General features: G+C 60.3%; 1 protein-coding gene across 5 annotated transcripts; it reads left to right on the forward strand.

The window, feature by feature from the left end:
* Window positions 1-4277: 4277 nt before the first annotated feature.
* TOLLIP (toll interacting protein) lies at window positions 4278-23805 on the forward strand. Of its 5 annotated transcripts, none has more exons than XM_073809366.1 (6): window positions 4283-4563; window positions 13445-13594; window positions 17181-17363; window positions 18070-18222; window positions 18872-18962; window positions 21777-23805. In XM_073809366.1, the coding sequence occupies exons 1-6, from the start codon at window positions 4420-4422 to the stop codon at window positions 21986-21988; spliced, it is 933 nt and encodes a 310-aa protein (XP_073665467.1). In that variant the 5' UTR covers window positions 4283-4419; the 3' UTR covers window positions 21989-23805. The 5 variants fall into 5 exon arrangements, with proteins under 5 accessions (XP_073665468.1, XP_033717351.1, XP_073665467.1 ...); XM_033861458.2 differs by having other exon boundaries at window positions 4287-4452; XM_073809367.1 differs by lacking the exon at window positions 18070-18222 and having other exon boundaries at window positions 4278-4563.
* The last annotated feature ends 363 nt before the right edge of the window (window positions 23806-24168 follow it).

Here is a 24168-nt window from a genome sequence, read left to right on the forward strand (position 1 = left end):
GCTCTACAACTAGATGTAGAAACTTCTAGGATTTTTATGTCCTCTTGGTAAGTGTATCCCTTTACCATCTAAAACGACCCGCTTCATCCCCGGCAACTTCAAGGCAAAGCCTTTTGCATACCCTACTCAGTGTCCTGTTGGTTATGTGGCTTTTTACTCTGACTAGTGGGAACAGGAACTATTCCTGCCCCGTTTGGCTAACGGTATTATCTCTGTAGCTCTTTCAGGTGGCGCTCTCTCGTGCCTCAGCAGTTTCATCCCATGTGTGCTCTGGTCTGTATTCAGCTGAAGTCTCCAGGGGGAGTCTCTGCAGATAGCAGTCCCTTCTCTGCGCAGGAACTCCCCCCCCCCCCCCCCCCCGCCGGCGAATGCCAGCCTCCCCGGCCTCCTCAGGCTCCCGGCCAAGTCCCCTCAGCTCAGGGGGACCCCTGCCCTGCCCCTTGGTCACCCTCCCTGCCCTGCAGCCTGCAAGCTCTCTCCGGGCAGTGAGCAGAGGCCGTCCTACAGCTGAGCTCACTTGTTCCCCGTCCCACAGGGACCACTGACCCTCATTGCTTTATGTCCGGTGTCTTGAAAACCTGCTGCTTAATTATCTTGCGTGGATTTAAAAAATTCATACAAGCTGTTCTACAAACAACCACTTTATTGTTTCTCCCTGTCGCATTGCACCCATGGTGTGTACGCGTCACATCCTACTGATTCATTCCCCTAAAGATGGGCGACTAGGTTGCCAACTCTGCTACAGAAACAACAAAGAGCTCTGAATGTGTCTCTTGTGGGTCAGAGTGAGAATGTTCCGGAACGTATGCTCAGGAGAGAGCTCCTGCGGTGTGTCTAGTCCACTAAGCCCAGCTGCGGAGCCGCCCTCGCCTGGGTTCTCGCCTGCCCTTGGCCTCCCTCCCCTCCTAATTGTTATTTTTCTGATGGGTGTAATGTGGTGTCTCATGACTGTTTTATTTCTCTTACTCTTAGTGAGTCTGGAAGCCCCTCCCCATACCTGTCGACCCTTTGGGCTTCCCCTTTTGGAACTGCCAGTTTACAATATCTGTCCATTTACCATCTGGTCTCCTGTTTCCTTGTGATTTATGGGAGGTGTTTCTGTATTCTGGACAGTCATTACTCGTTGGTGTTAGACACTGAAACATTTTTGTCCTTCACCTGCCCATTATCCCTCTGTCAGGCAGATGACAAACGCATGTGCCTCATGGGACCGTACTGTAAATTAAATGAGATTATACACACCGAGCCTGACACCTATGAAACATGCAAAGGTGTTATTTATCATCACTGTTACTCAAGAATGCCACCCAAAGACATACAAAGAAGCTATCAGGGGCTCTTGGTACATTGGGATGTTCCATGAATACTGGGACCTGTGGGTGCCATTGTGAGTTGAAACCTGGACCCAGAAAGGCCACGGAGAGCTCACCTCCCATGACAACATGGAAATGGACTGGGGAACAATGAGGATTACACAGGAAGATGACATCGCTCAGGTGACACACAGGGTCAGGGTCCTGAGTGTTGGTGTTGGGTCTCTGAGCAAATGTAAGCAGTTGGGGGAGGAGATGGTGTTTAAGTTAGAATTCCCTTCACAGTCTACATTTTCTACAGGACTTCACTTGGCTGGACCCCTGGCCTCCAGTTTTGTCCCTCTTGCAATTCTCCTGCCAAGGATGTCTTCTCTGGCCACCTCTATGGCCATACCACTCCACTCGGTAAGGCTCCATGAGGATGGTTCACTATTACACCTTGCTTTGGTCCTAACCCCCACTCTAGGGTTGAAACCTCCTTTTCTGGTCCACCTAACTCTCACTTTTTCTGCCCATCAGCTCCCTCTGCCTTTCTCAGGGATATGTGGTCAGCACCCTGGGGGCCAGGTGGTGCTGGTCTGCTGAACAACTTGTCCTCATGTTTGACTCACCAAGCGTCTCTCCTTTCATCCTACGTGTTCTCTCCCAAGACTTCAACTGCTGCTCAACCCTTCCCAGATGGAGCAGAGGAGAGGTGCCACCTTTTTCTGATTTTATCCTTTACAAACATGACATAGGTATTGAATTCATCAAATTTTCACTGGATCAGTTCCACCAGGAATTGCTTTTTTGTTCAGCATAAGGTAGGGGTCCAATTTCAAGTTGTTTCCTAAGTAGAACCAATCGTTTTAGTACAGAGTATCAGAAGATACTTCCTTTCCCGGCTGCTCAGCAGTGCCAACACCCTCCTAAGTCAAGTTTTCAGATTTTGTCCCATTGGTGAACTTGTCTATCCCCATATCCATACCATAGGCTCAATTACCGTCGTTTTGGAGTACATTTGGACACCTCCTAGGACAGTTTCCTTCTGTTTCCTCCTTCTCCTCTTTCTTGTCCTAGAACGTTTTGGCTATTACTCAGCCATTGTTCTTCCATATAAATTCTAGAATCAGCTTGTTAAACTTCTTTTAAAAAAGCCTGTTGGGGTTTTAATGAGAATTTCTTTTGTAGGGCAATTTGGGGGAGAATGGACATATTTCTGATACTGAGCCTTCCTATCCATGAATATGGTAAACAGTTCTCAACTTATTCAGGTCTTCCTTAAGGTCTTTTGATCAAATTTTATAATTTTTCCTTAACACTTTAAAAAAAGTTACATTTTGTCTCTTCTTTTTTTGCTCCTTTCAATGGTATAAAACTGTATCCTCTAGTTATCACTGATATTTAGACGCACATGTAGAAGAGTCTCTGTGTGGCCTCCCAGACCCTCTCCACCTTTCTCTGCCTTTCTTTGTGCCCCAGGAAGTGTTTGCCTACAGAATGCATCACCTGGTTAGGTTAATGGTAGACACTTGTAGAGACTAGCGATGAGAGAGGTCAGGGTGTTTCTTTCCCCAGGTGCCTCCCTGCAAGCCTGTGGTTGGCAGTGGCTCCACTCCTCTGCTGAGGAAGCCTCTCTCCCTGATTACTGCTTCCTCCTTTTGTCCTTTCAAGGCCAGGAGCGGTGGCCACTTCCTGAGGTTAAAAGAAGTCCCTCATGCTTTGCTTATTCACTTAACTCTGCCCCTCCTTTGTAAACTGGAGGGATTTGCTGAAATCCCTCCAGTGATCTTTCCGCGCATGCTATCTGTTTCTCGCCGGGACCATGACTGATACCGTAACTGCCACCAGAAGTGGCCCCAGAAAACAGACTCAAAATGGGACGCTAGCATTGGGTTGCACATATATTTGATGAGCATGTGGCTAAAGTCCTTGCCCGGGGAAATGGAGTACCAGGAGGCTGTGTCATCCAGGGGCAACCCAATTCCTCAAATTATCACCAATGGCGGCATGGGATGTGGTGCAAGTGGAGGGCAAACAGATGTGTGGCCAAGTGGATGAGATATTTAGTCGCTATGGCAAATGCGGGGTTACAAAGACTATGCAGTGGGCTGGCTACTTCTGAGGGCTCTGGGAAGTACACACAGGAAAAGGACGGTTCACACCTTGGGTGTGTCAGTGCCCTCCAGGCAGGCCACCAGGAACACACCTGTAACTCAACAAGCTGGGATTCTTCCTGGTTGCAGCTAAGAAGACCACACACCTGGGGGATGCACCGGGGGACTTGGAGGGTATTAGAAAGGACTCCTTATAGAATTGGGGCTTTTGTAGGTGGTTCTGGGGAGGGTTTAAGGAAGCGGGGTTTTGCTGTGGATTGGATGCTGTCTGGAAGCTTCTTAATAACTCCCATCTAGAAGGTGAAGCTGTAATGGGAAGAGGCAGCAGTGTCCCAGCTCGGGTGGCGGAGGAGGTCCACCCGTGACTGGAGTGGTCAGCAGCCCTGTCTGATCGCAGTGCCTGGGAAACTGCTTGTGTCAACAGCAGAACACCAGGCCTAGGGGAAGCCAGGCCTCTCCACCTCCTCCTCCTCGGACGGACAACAGCAAAGCTCCGTGGTCTCCAGAGGAAGCTCGGCCAGCAGCCTCGGGTAAGACCCTGCTGAGCGGCCGGCGGGAAGCAAGGGGCGGAGTGGTCAGCGCGCGGCCTCACCGCGGACACACACGGAGGGCGGCCGCCGCACCGAGTCACTCCGGTCACTCGGCGAGGCGCGGCGGGGCCACAGACCCGCTCCGGCCGCGGGTCCAGCCGGATGCACCAGCACCTACAGTCCGCGGCCCGGCCCCACGGCCCGCCCCCCCCACCCCCCACAGCCCGGCGCGCATGCGCACACTGCCGGCTCGGGAGCCATTTCGCGGGGCCGAGGGGCGGGGAGCGACTGCGCAGGCGCCCGGCGCCGGAAAGGGCGGGGCGGTGCTGCGCCGGCGCAGTGGGCAGTGCGGGGGCGGGGCCGGCCGTCAGCTGACTGTGGCGGCGGCGGCCTTGCGGGGTAATAGTTAGATCGCGGTTCCGCGCGAAGGGTCGCCGGCGCGTCACCTCTCGGAGGGCGAGGCCTGAGGCCGGCCAGACCATGGCGACCACCGTCAGCACGCAGCGCGGGCCGGTAGGCTCCGGCTGGGGGCGGGCTCCGCGGCCTCAGGGCGCAGGGGAGGGCCCGACGCCGGGCTCCGGGCAAGCGGAAGGGAGTTCCGGGACGGAGGCGGCCCCGCACCGGGTGGGTCCCCGGGTTGGGGGAGGCCCCGCACCCAGTGGGTCCTCGGGAGGAGGAGGCACCCAGAGAAGCACCCTGAACCCTGGACAGGCTCTTGGATGGTGGAGGCTCCCAGGCCCGGCTCTGTTCCTCGGTTTCTTAAGTGACAAATGAGGGTCTGGGAGCCGCGAGCTGGGTGCCCTTCCGCGCAGCCCTCGCGTCCTGTCTTCTGGCCCAGCTTATTGTGTCGCTGCCGGCGAGCGAGTCCAGACGGGCTCAGGCCGGCTCCTGGGGACTCGCCTCCAGCCGGGCGTTCGGACTGGGTTGGGGTGCGTCCTCACGAGTAGTGAGGTTCTTATCACAGCGTCTTGAAACGCACGGTAGGCGGACACCTGGGTCCTTCTGAGTCGGGACAAGGTTCCTCTGTGGACACTCTGATGTGCCTTGTCTCAGAAAGCCGCTGCTGAGGGTAAGCCCCCGGCTGCCGGGGCTCCTCACCCTCGAGTCGGGCTTGACAAGTCTTGTCTGTGTTTCTCCCGACTGGAGAAGAAGCCACAGAACGTTTTTCTGAGTTTGAGGAAGACCAGGGCTTGTTAGAAACCCCCCTGGGCACAGACGCTCGTTCTGAGCGTTTGAATGGGACCTGATGGGAGTTCCTAGCCGACTGGGTGTGGAAACGCCCCAGAGTCAGTAGAGTGATTTCTCAGCGTTTCCGCGTCTTCACCGGCACTGCGTACAGTGAGCTACACAGCAGGCCGAGTGTCTGTCGACACGTTCTCATTTCTGGGCAAGTGGCTCATCGGAGCAGCACAAGGAGCAAATTAGTGGCTCCCTCGGGAGGGGAGCGGTGGCGTAATGGGCAAGCGGCCCGGCCCCGTTCCTGGCCCGTCACGTGTCCTCAGCCTGCTGGGAACCACAGGCAAACACACAGCCGGCTCGGGGCCGGGCGCAGGGAGCGCTTGCTGAAGGTGGGCCCCTCCTCTCACCAAGGGGGACGTCGGCCATGTGCTGTGACAGGGCTGTGACCGGGCCAGGGCGGCGGACGGTGTCCGGACTTGGGGCCTGTGCTGTCGGGGTCTCGATGACCCGGCTGACCCACCCGAGTGGTCGTGGGCCTTCTGTCCGTGTGTCGTGGGCCCCATGCGTAGACCAGCAGGTGTTTGAGGGCTGCCCTCCACGACCTGTGCTCGTGCAGTAAGGTTCGGTCCGGGCCAGAGCTGCTGGGGGCTCAGGGGTCTTGGGCGCCCTGGAGCCTGTGTGGCTTGCCCAGATGGTGTGGGTGCTCTCGGTATCTTGGGTGGCACCGTACGGTGACGCCTGCCTTCAGGGTCTCACAGAGCATCCACTCTCAGACCCTGAGGTCTGAATTCAAGTCGGGGTGAACGGTGGCCTGCCTGGGCCGGGGCCGGGGCCGGGGCCGGGCTGAGTAAGGGTGTTGGGGCAAGGGTCTCTGACTGGAGACTCGATGGGGTAGCAGGAGCTGTGGGGTGGTGGGAGGGGAGAGCATGGAAAGCAGAGTGGGACAGGGTCTGGGAGATGGGGGGCTGCTGCTTCAAGGCCAGGAAGGGTCCTGAGCAGGGCTGTCTGTGCCAGAGGGCGGGGCCACCAGTGCAGGTGCATCTGGCCTTGCGTTTGATCTGGTTGCTACAGTGGACTGTTTACTTTTTACTGTTTTTTTTCCCCCCCTAAGGTTTTTGCCTGGTACACATCCTCTCGTTTCCACATCTCCCCGCTGGCCCACCCCCTCTGGGTTAACTGTACTCGTAAAGGCTTTTTTGCCGGTTATCAGACTTGGAGAACCCTTCCTTTTGTGGTTTTCGGGGTCTGGTGGAGACCTCTTCCTTTGCCAGGGTGTACGGACTTGGTGTTGAAGGAGCTCCCACGTGCTGTCGTGTGTGTGGTGCGGTGGAGGCCCCGCGGGACGGCGTGGCTCGTGGCAGAAGCTGCAAGTCCAGCTGGGGCATCCGGCAGGTGCTCCCCATGCCGGATCCTGGCTGGGCGGCTCTCCCGAGGGTCCGCCCTCGGCCGGGGGGATCCAGCCCTACCCACACAGGACGGGGGTTCAGCCTCGGCCCAGGGTCACTCAGCAGGGCTCCCAGGGCCTGGATTCACGCTCGCTTGGGCTGACTCTGAAGTCTGACTGTCTCTTCCCGCTCGTGGTGAAGGAGGGACAGGCAGAGTCCTCGGGCATGGGAAGCAGAAGGGTGGGTCCCACGGGTCTGGGGAGGTTCCCTTTGTCCCTGAGAAGGGGAGCCTGAGGGGCTAGGAATTTGCTTAAGTTCCAGGAGACGTGGTGTTTGCGTCTGCAGGTGAGTCCCTCCCTGAATGGCCACCGAGGGATGCCCAGCCCTGTGCTGTCTGCCCGCTTTCAGCAGTGGTGGTGTTTCTGTTCTGACAGACCTTCTCCATGCTGTGATTTTGTCTGGTCCACGAACTACTAAAAAGCACCCGATGGGCACCCACAGCAGTACCTGTGTGGGGGCCTCTCTGCCTTCTGAGGTAGAACTCGGGTCAGGGGGGGTTTGCGGGACCTGCCACTGTTGACCACAGTGCTGCCGGTCAGCTCGACGGGACGGCGGCCAAGGCTTGGTCACAGGCTAAGATGTGTGGTGTGTCCCATTGAGTCCAGGCCAAAGGGGGCCAGTAGGGACCACTTGTCCTGCTTTTGGAGATGCTGGTTGATCAGTGTGGCCCCTCCTTCCTGTCATGTCTTTTCCCTTGTCAGGCCTGAGGGTGAGCTGTCTGGATGCCTGGGTGGGCGGGGATGTCCAGGTTCTCATCAGCCTTGCACGAATTGATAATTGACTTCACTGGGGGTGGCAGAGGGTGATAGTTGAATTTTTTTTTTTAATCTATTTTGGCTGCGTTGGGTCTTTGTTGCTGCGAGCGGGCTTTCTCTAGTTGTAGCAAGCGGGGGCTACTCTTCGTTGCGGTGCGCAGGCTTCTCATTGCGGTGGCTTCTCTTGTTGTGGAGCACGGGCTCTAGGTATGCGGGCTTCATTAGTTGTGGCATGCAGGCTCTGTAGTTGTGGCTCGCGGGCTCTAGAGCGCTGGCTCAGTAGTTGTGGGGCACGGGCTTAGTTGCTCCGTGGCATGTGGGATCTTCCCGGACCAGGGCTCAAACCCGTGTCCCCTGCATTGGCAGGCGGATTCTTAACTGCTGGGCCACCAGGGAAGCCCCTGATGTTTGAATTTTGTCACTTCTTCTGCATTTATTAGCTGGACCTGTTTGTATAGATGAACGCTGTCTGGTTGTCCTTAAATACAGTCTGCATGGGAAAGGCAAGACAGCTGCTTAGTTCTTTCTCTTTCATTTCCAATGTTCAGAGGAAGGAGTTGTTTTTCTTTTTAGGCCTGCGCTTGGCTTTCTCTTTTTCGGGTACAGTTGTGGACCCGCACTGTTGGAGTCTAGACCATCGCCCGTGTCCCCGTGAGCTCTGCTCTGGGTTCTCAGGGTGAGTTAGGAGCGCATCCTGGTTTAGGATGGCCCCGTCTTCCTGTGAGTTGGACCTTTTTGCGTGTGGTGACCCCGCTGGCCATGCACAGGCCTTTCTTGTTTGGTCTGATGCCACATGGCAACGCCAGCTTTCTTTTAGGGAGTGTTTGCCTGAGGGGGTTTTCATTGTTGGACCACATCTTTCAGAACATGTGTCAGGTTGGTCTGTTGTCAGCAACGTGGAGCTGGATTGTTAGGTCGAATCTGAAGTCTGTCTTCTTCACTTTTAGCTGGAATGTGTTAGATGGTTTTATGTGTATAGTTAAACACACACTTTTTGTTCCTAACACTTTCATTTGTGCTTTTATTTGTCTATTTTTGTTTCTTTTTCTCTCCTTGCCTTCTTTTGGATTGATTAAATATAGTTTTTTAAGTTCCATTTTTTGGTTTCTGCCGGTTTGGAAAACACATGTTGTCATTCTGTTCTCTTTGGGGTTGTCCTGGAAATGTTAACGTACGGACTTTGCGCTGCAAGGTTAACCCTTGTAACCGCCCTCCTCCTGATGGGTTGCTGCGTCGGGTGGCCTCTCCCCATCCTCCCAGGGGCAGTGTTACCTTGATAAGCTGGTGCTTGCTCACAGGGACTGAGACACTGTGCTGCTTTCTCTAGTTCCTGAAAGGTATGTTTGCTGTCTGGGATTCTGGGCGCACAGGCTCCTTCTCTTGGGACGTGAAGGTCCCTGTGAGGCATCTGCCATTGAGCTGCTGGTGTGCTCCAGCCCTGTGCCTCTTCCCGCATCTGAGAGCACCCCCAGCCCCTCTTTCCGCTCCCCCGCTCTGCTCTCTGTCGGTGTCTGTGGCATCTATCTGGGCATTGTGGCCAGCAGCTCTGTGCCCGTACCCTCCCACGTATACGGCCTGGGGGCTGCTCGGCCCCTGCGTTACTTGTCGTTTCTCAGACACCTGGCCAACTCCTCGGGCTCCCCGCCTGCAGTCCTGCCTGTGTACCTCCCATTCCACCCACCTCCCTCTGGTGATTCTGCTTCACCACCAGCTGGACAGGAGCTGGGTGGGAGGATGGCGGTGCGGGGCTGGGGGCCCAGGAAGGGCAGCTGCCTCAGCTGACGGTGAGAGGGTCCTGCAGGTCGGGAAGCCACCTGTGCTTTGCGAGGTGCGGGGGTGACTGAGTGGGGGTGGGGCTCGGGCGGGGGCCCCGCAGCGGCTTGTCTGGCGGGTTCATTGTGGGCACGGCCGCGGCAGTGGGCACAGGTGTGATGGCCTCTCACGGCCTAGGGTCGCGTTCTTCACACGGGTTTCCTTCCACGGCTCCTCCTTTCTGTCCGTCTTGCTCCCTTGGGGGTCTTGGGGGGTGTCGGCGCCCACCCCACTCATCCCCAGGCTGACCATCCTGAGCGGCTCCCTGTCTCCCAAGAACATCGCACACGGACCCGCCCTTTCCTTCCCTGGAACCCTCCCTGGCTTCCCCGTCCCCTTGGGCGGCCTCGCCTCTCCTGCCCACTCAGCCGCTCCTGTGGCTCTGCCTACCGAGCAGGTCCAGCATCGGATTCCTTCTCAGCCTCTGCTTCACCCACACTAACCGCACCCCTTCGACTGGTCCCGCCCGCCCCCACCCCACCCCCCACCCCCCACTGTCACACGCTGGGGCCGGGCGCCAGGCAGAGCCAGATGTGCGTGTGCGGCACCTCACCTGCCCCGGCTGCTCACCTGCCCCGGCACCTCACCTGCCCCGGCTCCTCACCTGCCCCGGCTCCTCACCTGCGCCGGCTCCTCACCTGCCCCGGCTGCTCACCTGCCCCGGCACCTCACCTGCCCCGGCTCCTCACCTGCCCCGGCTGCTCACCTGCCCCGGCTCCTCACCTGCCCCGGCTGTTCACCTGCCCCGGCTGCTCACCTGCCCCGGCACCTCACCTGCCCCGGCTCCTCACCTGCCCCGGCTCCTCACCTGCCCCGGCTGCTCACCTGCCCCGGCACCTCACCTGCCCCGGCTCCTCACCTGCCCCGGCTGCTCACCTGCCCCGGCTGCTCACCTGCTCCCTTCCTCATCTCTGAGTCAGAGCCCATCAGTGGCCTTGGTGCGACACTCCTGTCCTCTGCTGCACCCTCCTGCTCTCCCTTGCTTGTTCTGCTCCAGCCACCTCCCTGCCTCAATCTGCCTGGCGGGCTCCTGGCCAGGCCTGTGCACAGAGCCCTCCCAGGCTCTGCATGACCGCCGCCTTCATGCCATTCAGGCCTCTGCTGAGGTGGCGTCTTCTCCCAAAGTGGCCTCAGCCGTCTACACCGTCTTACGTCACCGGCTGTTCACCTGCCCCGGGGTGCTCACCCTGTGATTATGTACAGCGCTGCGACTTTCAGCAGTTGTCTTCTTTTGTTAAACTACGAGCGCCACGGGAGCAGTGATTTCCCCCCAGCATTTGGCGTGAAAATCCGCACATACGGTGAAGTTGAAAGACTTGCAGTGCGATGCCCGGCCCCGGCGCCCCTTGGCCCGTCACTGGCTGTTTCATTTTACTCAGGTGTGGACAGGGTGATCCATCTCGCTCGCACCCAGACCCCGGGCTGGCGTGAGAGGCTCCGGGATCCCTGGGCAAGGCCCCGTGGAAGACGCTGCTGTCCTGTCAGCATTGTGGTCTGGTCCTCGTTTGGGCCGGTGGCGTTGTCTCTGTCACTGACCCTCCGGCGTCCTCGTGCTCAGTCAACGCCGTGTCTCAGTCCCCGCGTCCGGAGCTTGTGTCCGGCAGGGCTGGGGCAGCCAGACGTCCTGGCTTGAGTGGCCTCTCCAGGTTTGGGTCATTTAGAAAGTTGGGGGAGGCCTGAGGGATAGGAATAGGGGAGGAGAGCTGACACAGAGGTTTTTGCAGTGAAACCTGGAAGAGGACTGTGGCGGGAGGGACTAAGTGGCACCCTCTGGGGAGCCCCCCACGGCGCCAGCCCTCCCTCCCTGTTGCTTCTGGGCTTTTTCCTCTTTTCCTGTTTCCTGAAACCAGGTCATCGGCAGGAGGCGCTGGAGACTTGAGGAAGGAGCAGGGTGTGTGTGTCTGTGGGGGGCGGTGACCCGTGTGGAGACCCATCCCCGTGGCTGCAGGTGTCGGCTGGCAGTTGGAGTTTTCCTTGTAACTTCCTTTGGGAAGATGCTGAACTGATGGAAGAACGTCAGTGGCCCGTGCCGTGACTGGCAGGTGTCTCCTAGGCCTCAGCGGGCGCGTCCCGGGGCCTCTCTGTCGGGCGCTGGGATGAGCGTGCAGCCTACTGCTTGCCGCAGGCCTCTGGGGCTGCTGTGCGACGGGGCCTGTTGGCTGGTGGGGCAGCCGTCAGCCGCCGGGTGCTGAGCCCCACATGCCCTGCCCTGACCCGCCATCACCCTGGGCCTCGCCCCTGCTGTTGTCTCTGGCGGGCGGGCCTAGGGCAGGTGTCCCCAGGGTGCCTTCAGGCGGGTGGCCCTGCAGACCTGGAGGCTCCTCCTCCCTGGGCTGTGATCCCCCCTCCCCCGCCCCTCACAGGCTCTGACCACGTGGGATTGGTCCCCCTCCCTTAAGGCCTCAGCGTGGCCCGCTGTCCCCGCGTGGCTCCTGTGTGGACTGTGCTGAACCCCAGAACCCAGATGAGTACAGTAAAGAGGGAACATACCCCCCAGGAGTTTCATTTCATTCTAGTTTCATGACCTCTAGGAGCTCCTGACAAGACAGGATCAGTGAAGGAACAGAGAGGCCTTTCCTGACCTGTCACTCTCGCCACTGAATGTCCCCCTGCGGCCTGCTCCCTGTGGGGTCCTTGGCGCTGAGGTGGGCAGTCATTCCTCAGGCCAGCAGGCGGGGGTGTGGTCTGTGCGCCAGCGACCCCTGGGAGAGTCATTTCAGTAAGACGAGTACCGGGCAAACGGCAAGGAGCCTGAGGGGCTCTGGATGGGGTGCGTTTGGGGGGTCACGGGGGCCTGGTCTTGGCGCTGGCAGGAATTGACGATTGGCGTGTCCTGGGCATCTCAGCCCTCCTGAGGGGTGTGGCCCACAGGGTGTCACCACCCGCTTTCCTTCGAGGGCCTGTCCTGGAACCCACTCGGCTGCACTACGCGCCCAGGAAACGCGGCCTGCGATGCCCTGGGGAGGGAATGGAAGGCACTGCGCTCCTCTCCTGGCAACGCCGGGGCCTCTGGGGGGCAGCCTCCGGGGGCACCCTCCCCTGCCCTGGGCTGGGCCCTTGATGCAGCGGAGGTGTGAGACGCAGAGCTGGCTCCCAGACAGAGGGCCGGGGGGGGCGGGGGGCTTGCTTTTAGAGAGAAGCAGCGGGAGCGCTAGGCCCCTGGGTGCAGAGTCGGCGTGCGGGCTGCTGGGAGCCAGCGAGCGCCCTTGTGTGCGCTTCCATCAGCCTTGGTGGGAGCGCATGATCTCCAGGCCCAGACCCTCCCAGGGACCTTCGATAGGAAAGGCGCTGGGGGCGCTCGCTGGGGGAGGTGCTCTCCCAGGGGCGCTGTGAGCTAGGTGGATGGGGTGCTGTCTGGGCCCCTGCCTGGTGCCGTCTGGTCTGCGCAGCAGAGACCCCCGTGTCGTGCGGCGCCCGGACGTCAAGTGGTCCCTGGCGGCTGCTGTGAGCGCAGTTGCCAGAACTCGCTGTGACACGCTGGGGTCTTCCTTTCCGTTTCCATCCAGTTCTTCAGGGCCCGCGGCTGGGGTCTGTGACGTCCCCTGTGCGGCTGAGGGGGCCTGTGGCCCCGGTTTCCCCCCCAGCAGCCAGACCTCCATCGTGGGTCCTGCGGCTGCTCCCTCCTGTTCACCTGGGCTCTGCTCGCACTGTGGCCCCTCCAGGCCCGCACCCCCCCGGGGGGCAAGCAACGGTGCAGCTGTCGAGGGCTCTGAACACAGGCGGTCGGGCCGTCTGGCTGTGGGCCGTCTCTCCGTGCATGGTCTCCTGCGGTCTTCTTGGGAGTCGTCACTCTTGGAGCCCCCAGGCTCCACACTCAGGTGTGTCCCTGAGTGTGGTCCCCATCAGGTGTGTCCCCATCACTTCACCTGTCCAGGGCCAGGTATCCGGGCTTCTGGTGGTTAATCTGTTGGGTTCTTGGTCTCCGGGGCGTTTTTGCACGCAAGTTTCTCGTGGAGATGTTTGAAGGGTATCAGCACAGAGGCCTTTCCAAGTCACTGGACATCCAAGCTTCAGGTTTCACCCCGTGAACAGCGCTCACGGTGGACAGGCCTTGCTTGCGGCGGTCCTGGTCCTGGGGAAGGGATCGTGGACACGTGGACCAGAGCGTGTGAGGCCCCCAGGCCCAGCGAGGACGCGAGGCCTGCTTTCAGAGCGGAGACGCACTCGGGCCTCCACAGAGCCCCCCGTTTGCTGCGCATCCTGATGCCGAGAGTGCAGGCCCTGGGAGGGGTCCGCAGGGTGGATATCTTGCCGCCGTGGACCCTCGTCCTGTGGGCGGGTGGCGCCCAGCCCTGACCGCCGTGCTCTCCGCAGGTGTACATCGGGGAGCTGCCTCAGGACTTCCTGCGCATCACGCCCACACAGCAGCAGCAGCAGATCCAGCTGGACGCACAGGCTGCGCAGCAGCTGCAGTACGGAGGGGCGCTGGGCACCGTGGGCCGCCTCAGCATCACCGTGGTGCAGGTGGGTGTGGCCGCCTGTGGGGGGGGCGGGGGAGGGGGCCGGAGCGGGCGGGGCGGGGCCTTCGCTGTCGTAGCATGTTGCCACGTGGATGGATGGGGCTTCCTCTGATCCCGTTTTTCTGGAAACACATACCTCGTGGAGAGCGATGGATGTGAAGATACTGACGATCGCCCGGGTTTCCCCGGGAAGAGTTAGAGAAGGGGTCCGGAGTGCCGCTCGCCCTGCCGGTGCCGGGGAAGGGGCGGTGTGGCTGCTGCCCGGTCATCCCGGCCCCCGGGAGAACCAGATGTGCTGTCAGGACAGAAAGGGCGCTGCCACGTTGCTCTGACGGGCTGCGTGAGGCCGCGGGAGGCAGAGACATCTGTCCATCTGTCCGTTTGTCCGCAGCAGACACCAGGGCCGTGCCTGGCGAGTCGTTGTGCCCAGTAAGCTTCGGGGTGGCCTTCCTCAGACACTCGCGTGCCGACAGCGCAGCCCAGTCGATGCCTCAGGGGAGCCACTTGGAAGCGGGCAGGCCAGGCCTCCGAGTCCCCTTCGTGGTGCCGGGGGCGCGGGAGGAGAGCACGGTGGCAGACGGGCCTCTGCAGAGGGCAGCAGCCGTGAGCAGAGCACGGCCTTGGGGCCAGTCGGGGTCCAGGAGAAGGAAGGCGCCTCCCGCACTCACGGGCCGCTGGCCTTGCTCAGGCCACGAGCGTCGGATTATTCAGCCGGAAAAGCCTTGGCGGATAGACAGAGACAAAACAGCGGCCTTGAAGCTATCGGAAATCAGGCCCGTTCCAGACTTTGCTGCTACGTGTTTTCCAGAAAATACCAGGGCGGCTTCTAGGAGTTTTGGGGGGAAAATCTGCCGTCCTGAGAACTGCTCTAGTGAATTCACAGTGAAGACAACAGCGTGTGAGGGCTGAGGCCCTCTGCCGGGCGCTTTTGGGAAGACATTGCCCGTGCGATCCGTGTTTGCTCTTGCAGACAGAGGAGCAGGAAGTCAGCGGGTGAGGAGGGCAGGGCAGGGCGGCAGTAAACGCCTGCGTCGCCCTGAGGGCCGGGGTGCGGTGCGCCGATGGCGAGCTTGGGGGGCAGGTGTGGAGCGGCCCAGGTGTTATCGTGGAAAGTACAGCATGAACAGGAATCGCCACCCTGTGCCGGGGGCTGCTTCAGGGCCAGGCCCTCCTGGTGCTGCCAGCTGGGGGTCCTGTGGCCTTGGGGCTCGGCTCTGAGTGGGCACCCTGTCCTGAGCTGGAGTTCAGGGCTCCCTCGGGGTCTGTGTCGGGAAGATGTGGGTGAGGCTGGAAGGCCCTGCGCTTGGTGCTCCTGGGGGAGAACCAGCCGACTTCGGGGCGCACCCACGTGGGGGCAGGCGGGTATGTGACCCCAAGGCCTGTTGCCAGCACCCAGGGGATGGAGGAGCCTCGACCAAAATGGGGGAAATTACAGGAGGAACAGGCCGGGAAGGAAACTCGCGGTTCGGTGTCGGACACGTTAAGTCGAGGATGTTTTAAAGGCAGGGGGCCGAGGCCGGGAGACTGTGGACTGCAGGGCAGAGGTCCAGCAGTGACATAAGGCGGGCGTCCTGAGGGGCTCAGGCTGGGCCTGCATGGAGGGGTGGTGGCTCGGGGACGTGCGGTCGTGGGCAGCCCCGGCCAGAGCTCTGGGGAAGTCGGCACGAGAGTGGGGGATGCGGGGGGGCAAGGAGGCTCGCAGACAGAATAGGGGCTTGTGCGGAGCCTTCCAGAGGGGAGAAGAGAGAGGGTGTCAGTGCAGGCAGCAGGGCTTTGGGGAATTTTTTGCTGTTTTTTAAAAAATCGACCTTACTGAATATGATCTACATATGTTAAAATGCACTGATTTGAATTAGCCTGTGTTTCAATGACCTCTGACGAGCCTGTCCACCCCTGTGATGAAGAGAGCTTCCCCAGCAACACAGATAGTTCCCTCTGCCTGTCGGTGGGCCTGCCCTTGACCGCAGTGCTGACCAAGCTCAGGCCCCGGGGCACTTCCCGAGTCTGTCTGTTGCCCAGCAGGGACGGGGGTCCCAGCCCCGGGCCGCTGTGAAGCACGGGCTTCTGTGTGAGCGTGAGTTCCCATTTCGGAGTGGACTCCCAACTCCCGAGCTGGGTGGAGTCTGCTTTGGAGAAGCTGCCAGGCTGGTCCCTGCACTGCCACACCGTGGCTTCTCCCAGCCGCCTGCGGGACTCCTGCGCTCTGGGGGTGGGCGGCTTGGCCCGGCGGGCTGGGTCTGAGCCCGTCCAGCAGCTCCTTGTGGCCTCATGGGGTTCTGCTTTGCGTGTCGCTGATGGCCGATGGTGGGGAGCGTCTTCTCACGTGCTAACTGGCGTCGAGCTTTTCTTCTTCAGATCTTCTGCCTGTTTTTCAACCGTGTTGTGTTCTCATTGCTGAGGTTTGTGGGTCCGTTATGTCCTGGACACGGGTTTGTGATCAGACTTGATGCCGCAGACGGGGCTGCTCTGTCCTCCTCACGGTCCCCAGGGAGCCGCCAGCTGTCCTTCCTGGGCCGTGCTTTTGCTGACCTTGCCTAAAAGATGGCAAAGACTTCTTCTGGTTTTTCCTGCGCAAGTTTTACAGTTTTAGGTTTTACATTTAAGCCCATAATCCACTGGGAGTCAGTACTTCCCGACCGACAGCCTGATGTGCTCATCGGTGTTCACGTTTGCGCCTACAAACGCATCCCAGCCGTCCCGAGCAGCGCGTCTGGCTTGAGGTGGGCCCGTGACCTATGTGAGATGTGGGTGGGCTCCGCCTCATCTGGTGCCCAAGATGAGTTGCCTGCACCCCTGGCCCCCATGCAGCACTGGGCAGGGATGGTCACTGCTGAAAGGCTCCTGCGCGGGAGCGGGGCCGGGGAGCCAGCACGGTCACTCTCCGAGGGCGCAGGGAAGGCCTTGGCTGGGCCCTGCTTCTCCGGGGTGGCCCCGTCCCCCTGCTTCTCTTCTCGGTGGCTCTTGGCTCTGTCCTGGGACGGCCTGCCCTTTTCACCCTCCTCCTCCTTTGGGTGGGGATCCAGCCCCTGCCTAGCAGCAGCCGGTGTGTCCTGAATGTCAGGCACGGCGCCGGGTGCCTGATCGCAGAAACGCTGGACCCAGCCTGGACTTTCTCCTCCCTCCTGGGTCCCAGAGCACGGTCGTCCCTGGGATTGGTTCTGGGACCCACAGACACCACAATCCAAGGATGCCCAAGTCCCTTATATAAAGCGGTGCAGTTTTGCACGTGCCCGACACACGTCCTCCCGTGTACTGAGTCATCACTGGGTTACTCGTAACACTTGACACGCGGTAGATGCTGTGTGCGTGCAGTCGTAACACAGTGTAGAGCTATAAAATTCGTTGCTGGTGTGGCAAATACAAGCTTTGCTTTTTGGAACTTTCTGGAATGTTTTTTCCTAATATTTTTTATCTGCGGTTGCTTAAATCCACGGATACGGAGGGCTGACGGTTCAGTTACAGCCGTGTTCCGGTGGGTCGGCACCCAGAAATCTCTGGAAGCCGTGAGTGGAAGGGGCAGCCCACTTAGCTGAGCTGCGGCTTCCACTGTGACAGCCGCTGCCCCGTCTCATACATCGGCTTTATTTCAGGCCAAGTTGGCAAAGAACTACGGCATGACCCGCATGGATCCGTACTGCCGCCTGCGCCTGGGCTACGCGGTGTACGAGACGCCCACAGCCCACAACGGCGCCAAGAACCCGCGCTGGAATAAGGTCATCCAGTGCACGGTGCCCCCGGGTGTGGACTCCTTCTACCTGGAGATCTTTGACGAGGTGGGCGCCGCGCGGGGGCCGCTCAGCCGCTCCAGAACTTCAGGTTTCTTGTGGCTTTGTGACAGGTGTCCTGGTGTCCCCAGCATAGTGAAAAGCACGTTTCCCCTGCAGAGTCTTTAGAACTTGCATTCAGACACGTCACCACCCTGTGTCCAGCGTGTGGGCGTCACCCGACCAGGCAGGTCAGGCAGCCGCTATCTGTACGCAGCTCAGGTGTGACGTGGTCAGGGCCCGTGGCTGGGTGGCGTGAGTGGCAGGAACCTCCCGAGTGTCGCTGGGCCGTCGGGTGCCCTGGGCTCTAACTCAGCCTGGCCCTCCGAGGGCCTGCCTGGGCGTGTCCCACCGCTCCTGAGGCCGGGTCGGCTGCCCCCTCGCCTGTGGTCGGCTGACGGGGCTGGGAGGTGGGGGTGGGCAGCGGGGCTGGGAAGTGGCCACAGTCCCCAGGGTTCTGCCTTCCTCCCTTCCTCCCGGGTCCTCCCTCACACCCGGCCCCGTCGCCTCTGGGGCCCTGGGGTGGAGGGGAGCATGTGGTCTGTGGGGGGCGCACGTCTGCAGGGGCCCGGTGGAGCCTCCCTCCCCCTGCGCCCACAGGAGGTGGAGAGAGCGGGGCGGCCCCGGGCCGCGCACACCCTGCCGGGAGGGCTGGGGGAGTGGGGCGGCCTCCCGGGCAGCCCTGGGGTCACCGCCATCTCCCGTCGCCCCCCAGCGAGCCTTCTCCATGGACGACCGCATTGCCTGGACGCACGTGACAATCCCCGAGGCGCTGAGGCAGGGCAAGGTCGTGGACGAATGGTACAGCCTGAGCGGGCGGCAGGGCGACGACAAGGAGGGCATGATCAACCTGGTCCTGTCCTACACGGTGAGGCCGGCCGGCGGGCCCATGGCCACTGGGGTGCCGTTCCCGGGCTTACCGGCATCCCCGCCCTTACTCCCAGGTGTTTCTGGCATGTGGACGCGGGGAGGGGGTGCAGGGGCCCTGGGTGGGACCGACTGCCCAGCCTCACGGCCGCCTCCTCTGGCACTTTGTCTCACCCCCTTTCTGGTGCTGGACTGATTCACAGCAGGTCCCAACATCAGTGAGTTTACTCGTGAACATGCCATCGTGCCTCTGTAACAGGCGTTTCTACGTAGACGGAAAGCCATCGTTGTACTTAACTAAAGAATTATAAACAGAGAGGCGGTTTGACCCTGGAGTTTAAGCTTAGGTTTCCTTTCTTGAGCGGGGTTCTCTGTTGGTCACGTCTCAGCCGTGGTTCAGCAGGCCTGATGCCACCTTCTACCCGAGTCCTCCGGCAGAGGAGCCTTTGGGGTGTCGGTGTGGGCAGGGACTTGATGATGCTGGACGGGATGCAGGGCCTGGCTGGACCCACCTCGATCCTGGGCCCGGTGACTGGGCTCCAGGCCCTGCACTGTCCCTCCCAGGACGCTTTTGGCGAGGCTGGGAGTGATGAGGTTCGGATGTGTGCTGTGTTCTTCTCTGACCCCTGATTGTCTTTGGTGTGTTTCAGTCACTGCCGGCTGCCATGATGATGCCGCCTCAGCCCGTGGTCCTGATGCCCACTGTGTACCAGCAGGGCGTCGGCTACGTGCCCATCACAGGTGTGTGCTGCTTCTCCTCCCCGGGCGTTCGAGCAGCGGGGAGGCGCGTGGGGGTTCGGGGTGTGGGCTAGAGTCTGGGCCTGGTCTCCAAGGGATGCCCGGAGAGCCTCCCAAAACCAGGGGTCCGCTGTTACATTTGAGCGTTGCGTGCGCGTGTAGGAAATAGGCTTTGCCTTTCTCTGTTGGCACAGGGAAGGCGAGTTTCTATGGAGGTTTATGGAGATGCTGAAATGTGATTCCTAAGCATTTTGAATCACCGCAGCACAAGATCACTTCCTGCTGGGTGGATGGACCCCGGGCTCCAGCGTTGCTGTTTCTCTCCCATCTCTTTCCCTTTATGAGCTTCCTACCTTGCGCGCTGGCGACCTTTCTGAGCGCGCGGCTCGCACAGCACAGCAAAGTCCAGCTGGGCTGTGGCTCTTCCGCCTTCGGATTTTTGAGCCTTCACGTCAGCCTGTGAGCGGCTCCCATCCGGGGCCGTGACGGGTCCTGGGCTCAGCTCGCCCCCCACGTGAACCACCGTAAAACCCGGGCAGTGCATGGGCGGCGGGAGGCTCGGGGCACCGGAGAGACCAAGTGACGCCGAGGATGCCGTGTGCACGGTGGTGGCCACGTCCCCGAAATCCTCTAAACTCCGTCCAGAGCGAGGTGAAGACTGTGGGGCCCCGAGTTAATTGCCCTAGGACCGCCTGCCTCCCACGCTACAACCCAAGACCCTCCTGGCGGAAGGGGCCTAAGGAGAGCCAGGGTGCCCCCTAAAGTTTGTCTCCACTGTTCCCAGAAGTGTCAGAAATGCAGGCGGTGGGGGTGTGGCCTGGATGCGAACCAGGCCAGGGCGGACGGCGGGGGGCTCGCGGAGTGAAGCTGTCAGCCATCCCCAGTCCCGGGTTCCCTTTCCCTCCCCGTTTCTGAAAGGCGGTGGGCGAGCACCTTGCTGGGCTCATGGAATGACCTGGGGGCCCTGGCCTCACCAGGTTTGAGTGCCCGCCTGGGACCCAAGCGACCTCTCGCCTCTCAGGACGGCCAGGACTAAAGGCCGGTGGGCGGGGTGTGTGGGCCGGTGCTCGGCCCGGCTGGCCCCGGAGGGACTCGGAGGGGCTGGGCTCTGCTGCTGCCTTGGGAGCACGTCCCGTCCCCTCTGTCCCTGGAGGCAGCCGTGTGTGTCCAGCGCAGCCTCAGTCGCGCACCTGCAGCCGATGCGACCTCGTCTCAACACTTGTCGGCCCTTCTGCCAGTTTTGGTTTGGACGGCGTTGAGCCGCCTTTAGGATCTTCTGACTTCAGACAGGAAAGGAAATCATGTCCTAAACTTCTCAGTCCAGCGCTCCCAGCCTGGTTCGGCAGATTGTTTGTGCTTTTGAGTTTATAAGAACTAATGATTTTATTTTATTTTATTTTTAAAATTTATTTATTTATTTTTGGCTGCATTGGGTCTTCGTTGCTGCACGCAGGCTTTCTCTAGTTGCAGCGAACGGGGGCTACTCTTGGTTGTGGTGCGTGGGCTTCTCATTGCAGTGGCTTCTCTTGTTGTGGAGCATGGGCTCTAGGCGCACGGGCTTCAGTAGTTGTGGCCCCCGGGCTCAACAGTTGTGGCGCACAGGCTTAGCTGCCCCGCGGCACGTGGGATCTTAGTTCTCGACTAGAGCCCGAATCCGCGTCTCCTGCATTGCCAAGCGGATTCTTTTTTTTTTTTTTTTAATTAATTAATTTATGGCTGAGTTGGGTCTTTGTTGCTGTGCGCGGGCTTCAGTAGTTGTGGCTCGCAGGCTCTAGAGCGCAGGCTCAGTATTTGTGACACACGGGCTCAGTTGCTCTGTGGCATGTTCGACCAGGGCTCGAACCCGTGTCCCCTGCATTGGCAGGCGGATTCTTAACCACTGCGCCACCAGGGAAGCCCTGCAAGCGGATTCTTAACCAGCGTGCCACCAGGGAAGTCCCAGAACTAATGATTTTAAATCCGTTTGTACTTTTCAGAGAGGTGTTTGACTAGGCTCTGCACTCGGTTAGGCGTGGAGCCTCTGTTAACACTCTCCTTCCTTACGTTTGTCTGGGTTCCCCCACGAGACCATCTCAGGACAAGGAGTCAAAGCTTTGTCTTGGGGTCCGGTGGCACCAGGTGCTCGGACTGAACCTTCCAGCAGTTGAGATGCCGTGAGGTTCTCAGTTGTCACCTGTGTCTAACAAGGGAGTGAGGGGACGTGGCTGGTGTGAGGGAGTGATACCAGGAGCCCCACGTGTAGCTGGCGGGGCTGGGTGTCCGGGGCCCCAGGGCCTCTGCTCGAGCGCACAGGCCCCGGCGCGGCAGTGCTCGTGAGCACCTCGCCTCGTGGGTTGTCTGCTGTCACGGGGAAGGCTGGGCACGTGCTGGGCACGCGCTGGGTGAGTTTTCTTTCCCCGTCAGTGTCTGATTGTGATGTGAGTGCCAAGCTGGGAAAGTCTGTTCTGGAATGTGTGACAGAGGAAACGGCGTGAAAGTCTCAGGTGTTGGGGCAGAGGAGCATAGACTGGGTTTGCTGTTTCGTTCTCAGGTGGAGGGAACTGTTTTGTGGCCTTTGATGGATGAGAATTGACCCCTGTGGTGTAAATGCACACGTTCTTAGGCTTGTTTTTGCCCCTGCCACCCCCGCTGTGAAGTGGGCTCATGTGAGATGCCGGGGACCGAGTGGCGGGGGGCTGCTCGCCCCTGGTTTCTCACGAGTGTCTGGCCAGTTTCTGAGGTCACGCTGGGAGACGAGACCTGGGGGGCCGACCCCCAGGGCGGCTAGCCCGCGCGTCGGAGGTGCTGCTTTCCCTGACCCCTGTCTCCTGCTCTCAGGGATGCCCGCCGTGTGCAGCCCCGGCATGGTGCCTGTGGCCCTGCCCCCAGCCGTGAGCGCCCAGCCCCGCTGCAGCGAGGAGGACCTGAAGGCCATCCAGGACATGTTCCCCAACATGGACCGGGAGGTGATCCGCTCTGTGCTGGAGGCCCAGCGGGGCAGCAAGGATGCGGCCATCAACTCCCTGCTGCAGATGGGCGAGGAGTCCTAGATGTGCCCCGCTGCCAGCCCGCCTGCCCGCCTGCCCGCCCAGCTCCCAGGAGCACCGTCCCCAGCAGATCCCCGTGAACGCACCCTGCGTAGCCCCTTCCTCGGACGTCTGTGTAGCCCAGTCCACACCCTTGTTCGGGATGCATGTGGTTTTCGGTTCCTGCAGCCGTTCTCGACGTGGTCGCGGCGGGTGGGGGGCCTCTCCCGCATTGGTCGGAGGGCCGTGTCCCGTGTGCGCGCCCGCCTTCCCGCCGTCCCGGGAGGCTCTCCTGGGAGCAGCTGCCCCCACCAGGGCCTTCGCGCCGAGCCTTCTCTGGTTTGATTGGTGGCCTGCGGTGACGCGACCTGATCGGGTAGGCCCATTAACGCAAGGCACACAGAACCCACTGACAGCGGGTTTGGGGTCACTTAGAAGTTTCAGCTGAAAACTTGTCTCCTCCCCTTGGTGGTGTTCGTGGGCTGCTCACCCCCGTCCAGCCTCGGCTGCAGAGCTCAGCCTGAGTGCAGAGCAGCCAGGTCTGGGCGTGGCGTCGGGAGCCCTGGCCCGAGCCCTGGGCCCTCAGTCTCTCCTGCTGTCTCACCCGCCTCTGTGTGATGCTGTCCCGAAGGGTCACCGCTCCCCCTGGGATGCACTCTGGCAACAGAACGAAAACTGGGGTGTAAGAAACAGATCCAGTCTTGTATTTGCTTATTAAAGGGCATTTAGGAACTCCTGGCTTTTACTGCCGATGTTAATTTAGGGAGACTAGGTTGGGCCCAGGCCTGTGGGTCAGTTTGGGCGACAGAGAGGGCAGTCTGGTGACCGTCAGTGCTGGCAGGTCTTCCCAAGAGGCAGGAGGCGCCCTGCCGTGTGGATGCTACCCTGGCCCTGGCTCCGGCCGCGGACAGAGAGGATGGGGACAGGCTGGGTGATGCCCCGTGGAAATCAAATCTGAATGGTGTCTCCGAAGTGACGCACTGGCTGTGGCCACTGCGGTCCGCGGTAAGTCGCGGTGACCGCTCTGTCTTTGGAGTCATTGCCCAGCCTTTGGACATAGAGGTGGATCCCAACCGTGTGGACGTCAGTGGAAGGCCAGCCCGAGGAAGTTAGGAGGACTCAGGCTGCAGCCCTTCCCTCCATGTAGGTTAAGTGCAGTGCCGCTTTCTGTCTCCCCCGGGCGTGCACGGTGGCCCCGGCTCGGGGAGACCTGCGTTGGTTGGTGGGTTCGGACCACTTGTGCCTTTGCCGCAGGCTCTTCTCAGATGCTCGAGAGCGATGGTTCCTCGGCTGCAGCCCTAGACTGTTGGGCGGTGACCTGACCACACTCGGCGCAGCTCCACACAGGCCGGGCCCCCAGCCCCAGGTGACCCCGCGCTGCCCCAGCCGCCCCGCCCGGGCCTCCGTTCACGGGAGTCTTAGCTTCAGGGCGGCCCCAGACCTGCCAGCTCTCATGGTCCTTTTCCATGGATGCTTCTTTACTGGGTCAGAGGAAGGTCATGCCTGTGAGGCCTTCGTTAAGTCAGACGCCCTTCCTGCCCCGGCTTCGCGTTCATGTCTGCACTCCCCATCCAGGCAGCCCCTGGGGGTGGGGTGGGGGCCGTCTGGCTCGGGCACCCGGGGCCGGGGCACCGTGCAGCTAGCTGCCGCTCTGTGCTGGTGAGGAGAGAGGCGTTTCCAGCAGGCGCCCTGCCAGTGTTGGCAGAAACGGTCCTCAGAGCTTTGCGTTTCTGATCATTCTGTTGGGGTCCAGGGTCCAGATTCCTCCTTGATTGTAAGATACGTTTTTACTTTTCAGCCTTCTAATTTAATAAATGGTCTGTGTAAAATAGAGAAGTCAAGTTCTCCAAGGAGAGCTGACCATTTTTGTTCTGATCTAACTCGGCTCGTAACAAGCAGGTTGACAGCAGTCGCAGTAAACTCACCAGCAAACTAGTTACAGGACTCGTAAGTGAAGGCAGAGCAGGGCACAGGCTGCATTCTGACTGGGAGCCGGAAATGTTTCCATGCAGCGTGGGTCTGGTTTTCTGGTTGGGTTGTGGAGGACAGGCCGCAGACGCTGTCCTCCTCTCCTGGTTCCCGAAGCACCGGCCTCTCGTTCCTTTGTTGTCCTGTTTGTAATTCTCCAGGCCGTCCCGACCCGGGAGTAGGAACCGAACATGGGCCACAATGTGTCTCCCCTTCTAAGAGGGCCCACGACGCCC

The sequence above is a fragment of the Tursiops truncatus genome, chromosome 8 (genome assembly GCF_011762595.2).
Source record: "Tursiops truncatus isolate mTurTru1 chromosome 8, mTurTru1.mat.Y, whole genome shotgun sequence".
Taxonomy (NCBI): domain Eukaryota; kingdom Metazoa; phylum Chordata; class Mammalia; order Artiodactyla; family Delphinidae; genus Tursiops; species Tursiops truncatus.

Excerpts from the sequence above, each read along its gene's own strand:
- TOLLIP (XM_073809366.1), top strand. The coding sequence starts at position 4,420 with ATGGCGACCACCGTCAGCACGCAGCGCGGGCCGGTAGGCTCCGGCTGG. Across the intron at positions 4,564-13,444 it reads CGGAGGCGGCCCCGCACCGG|GTGTACATCGGGGAGCTGCC; the intron begins GTGGGTCCCCGG and ends TGCTCTCCGCAG. Across the intron at positions 18,223-18,871 it reads ACCTGGTCCTGTCCTACACG|TCACTGCCGGCTGCCATGAT; the intron begins GTGAGGCCGGCC and ends GGTGTGTTTCAG.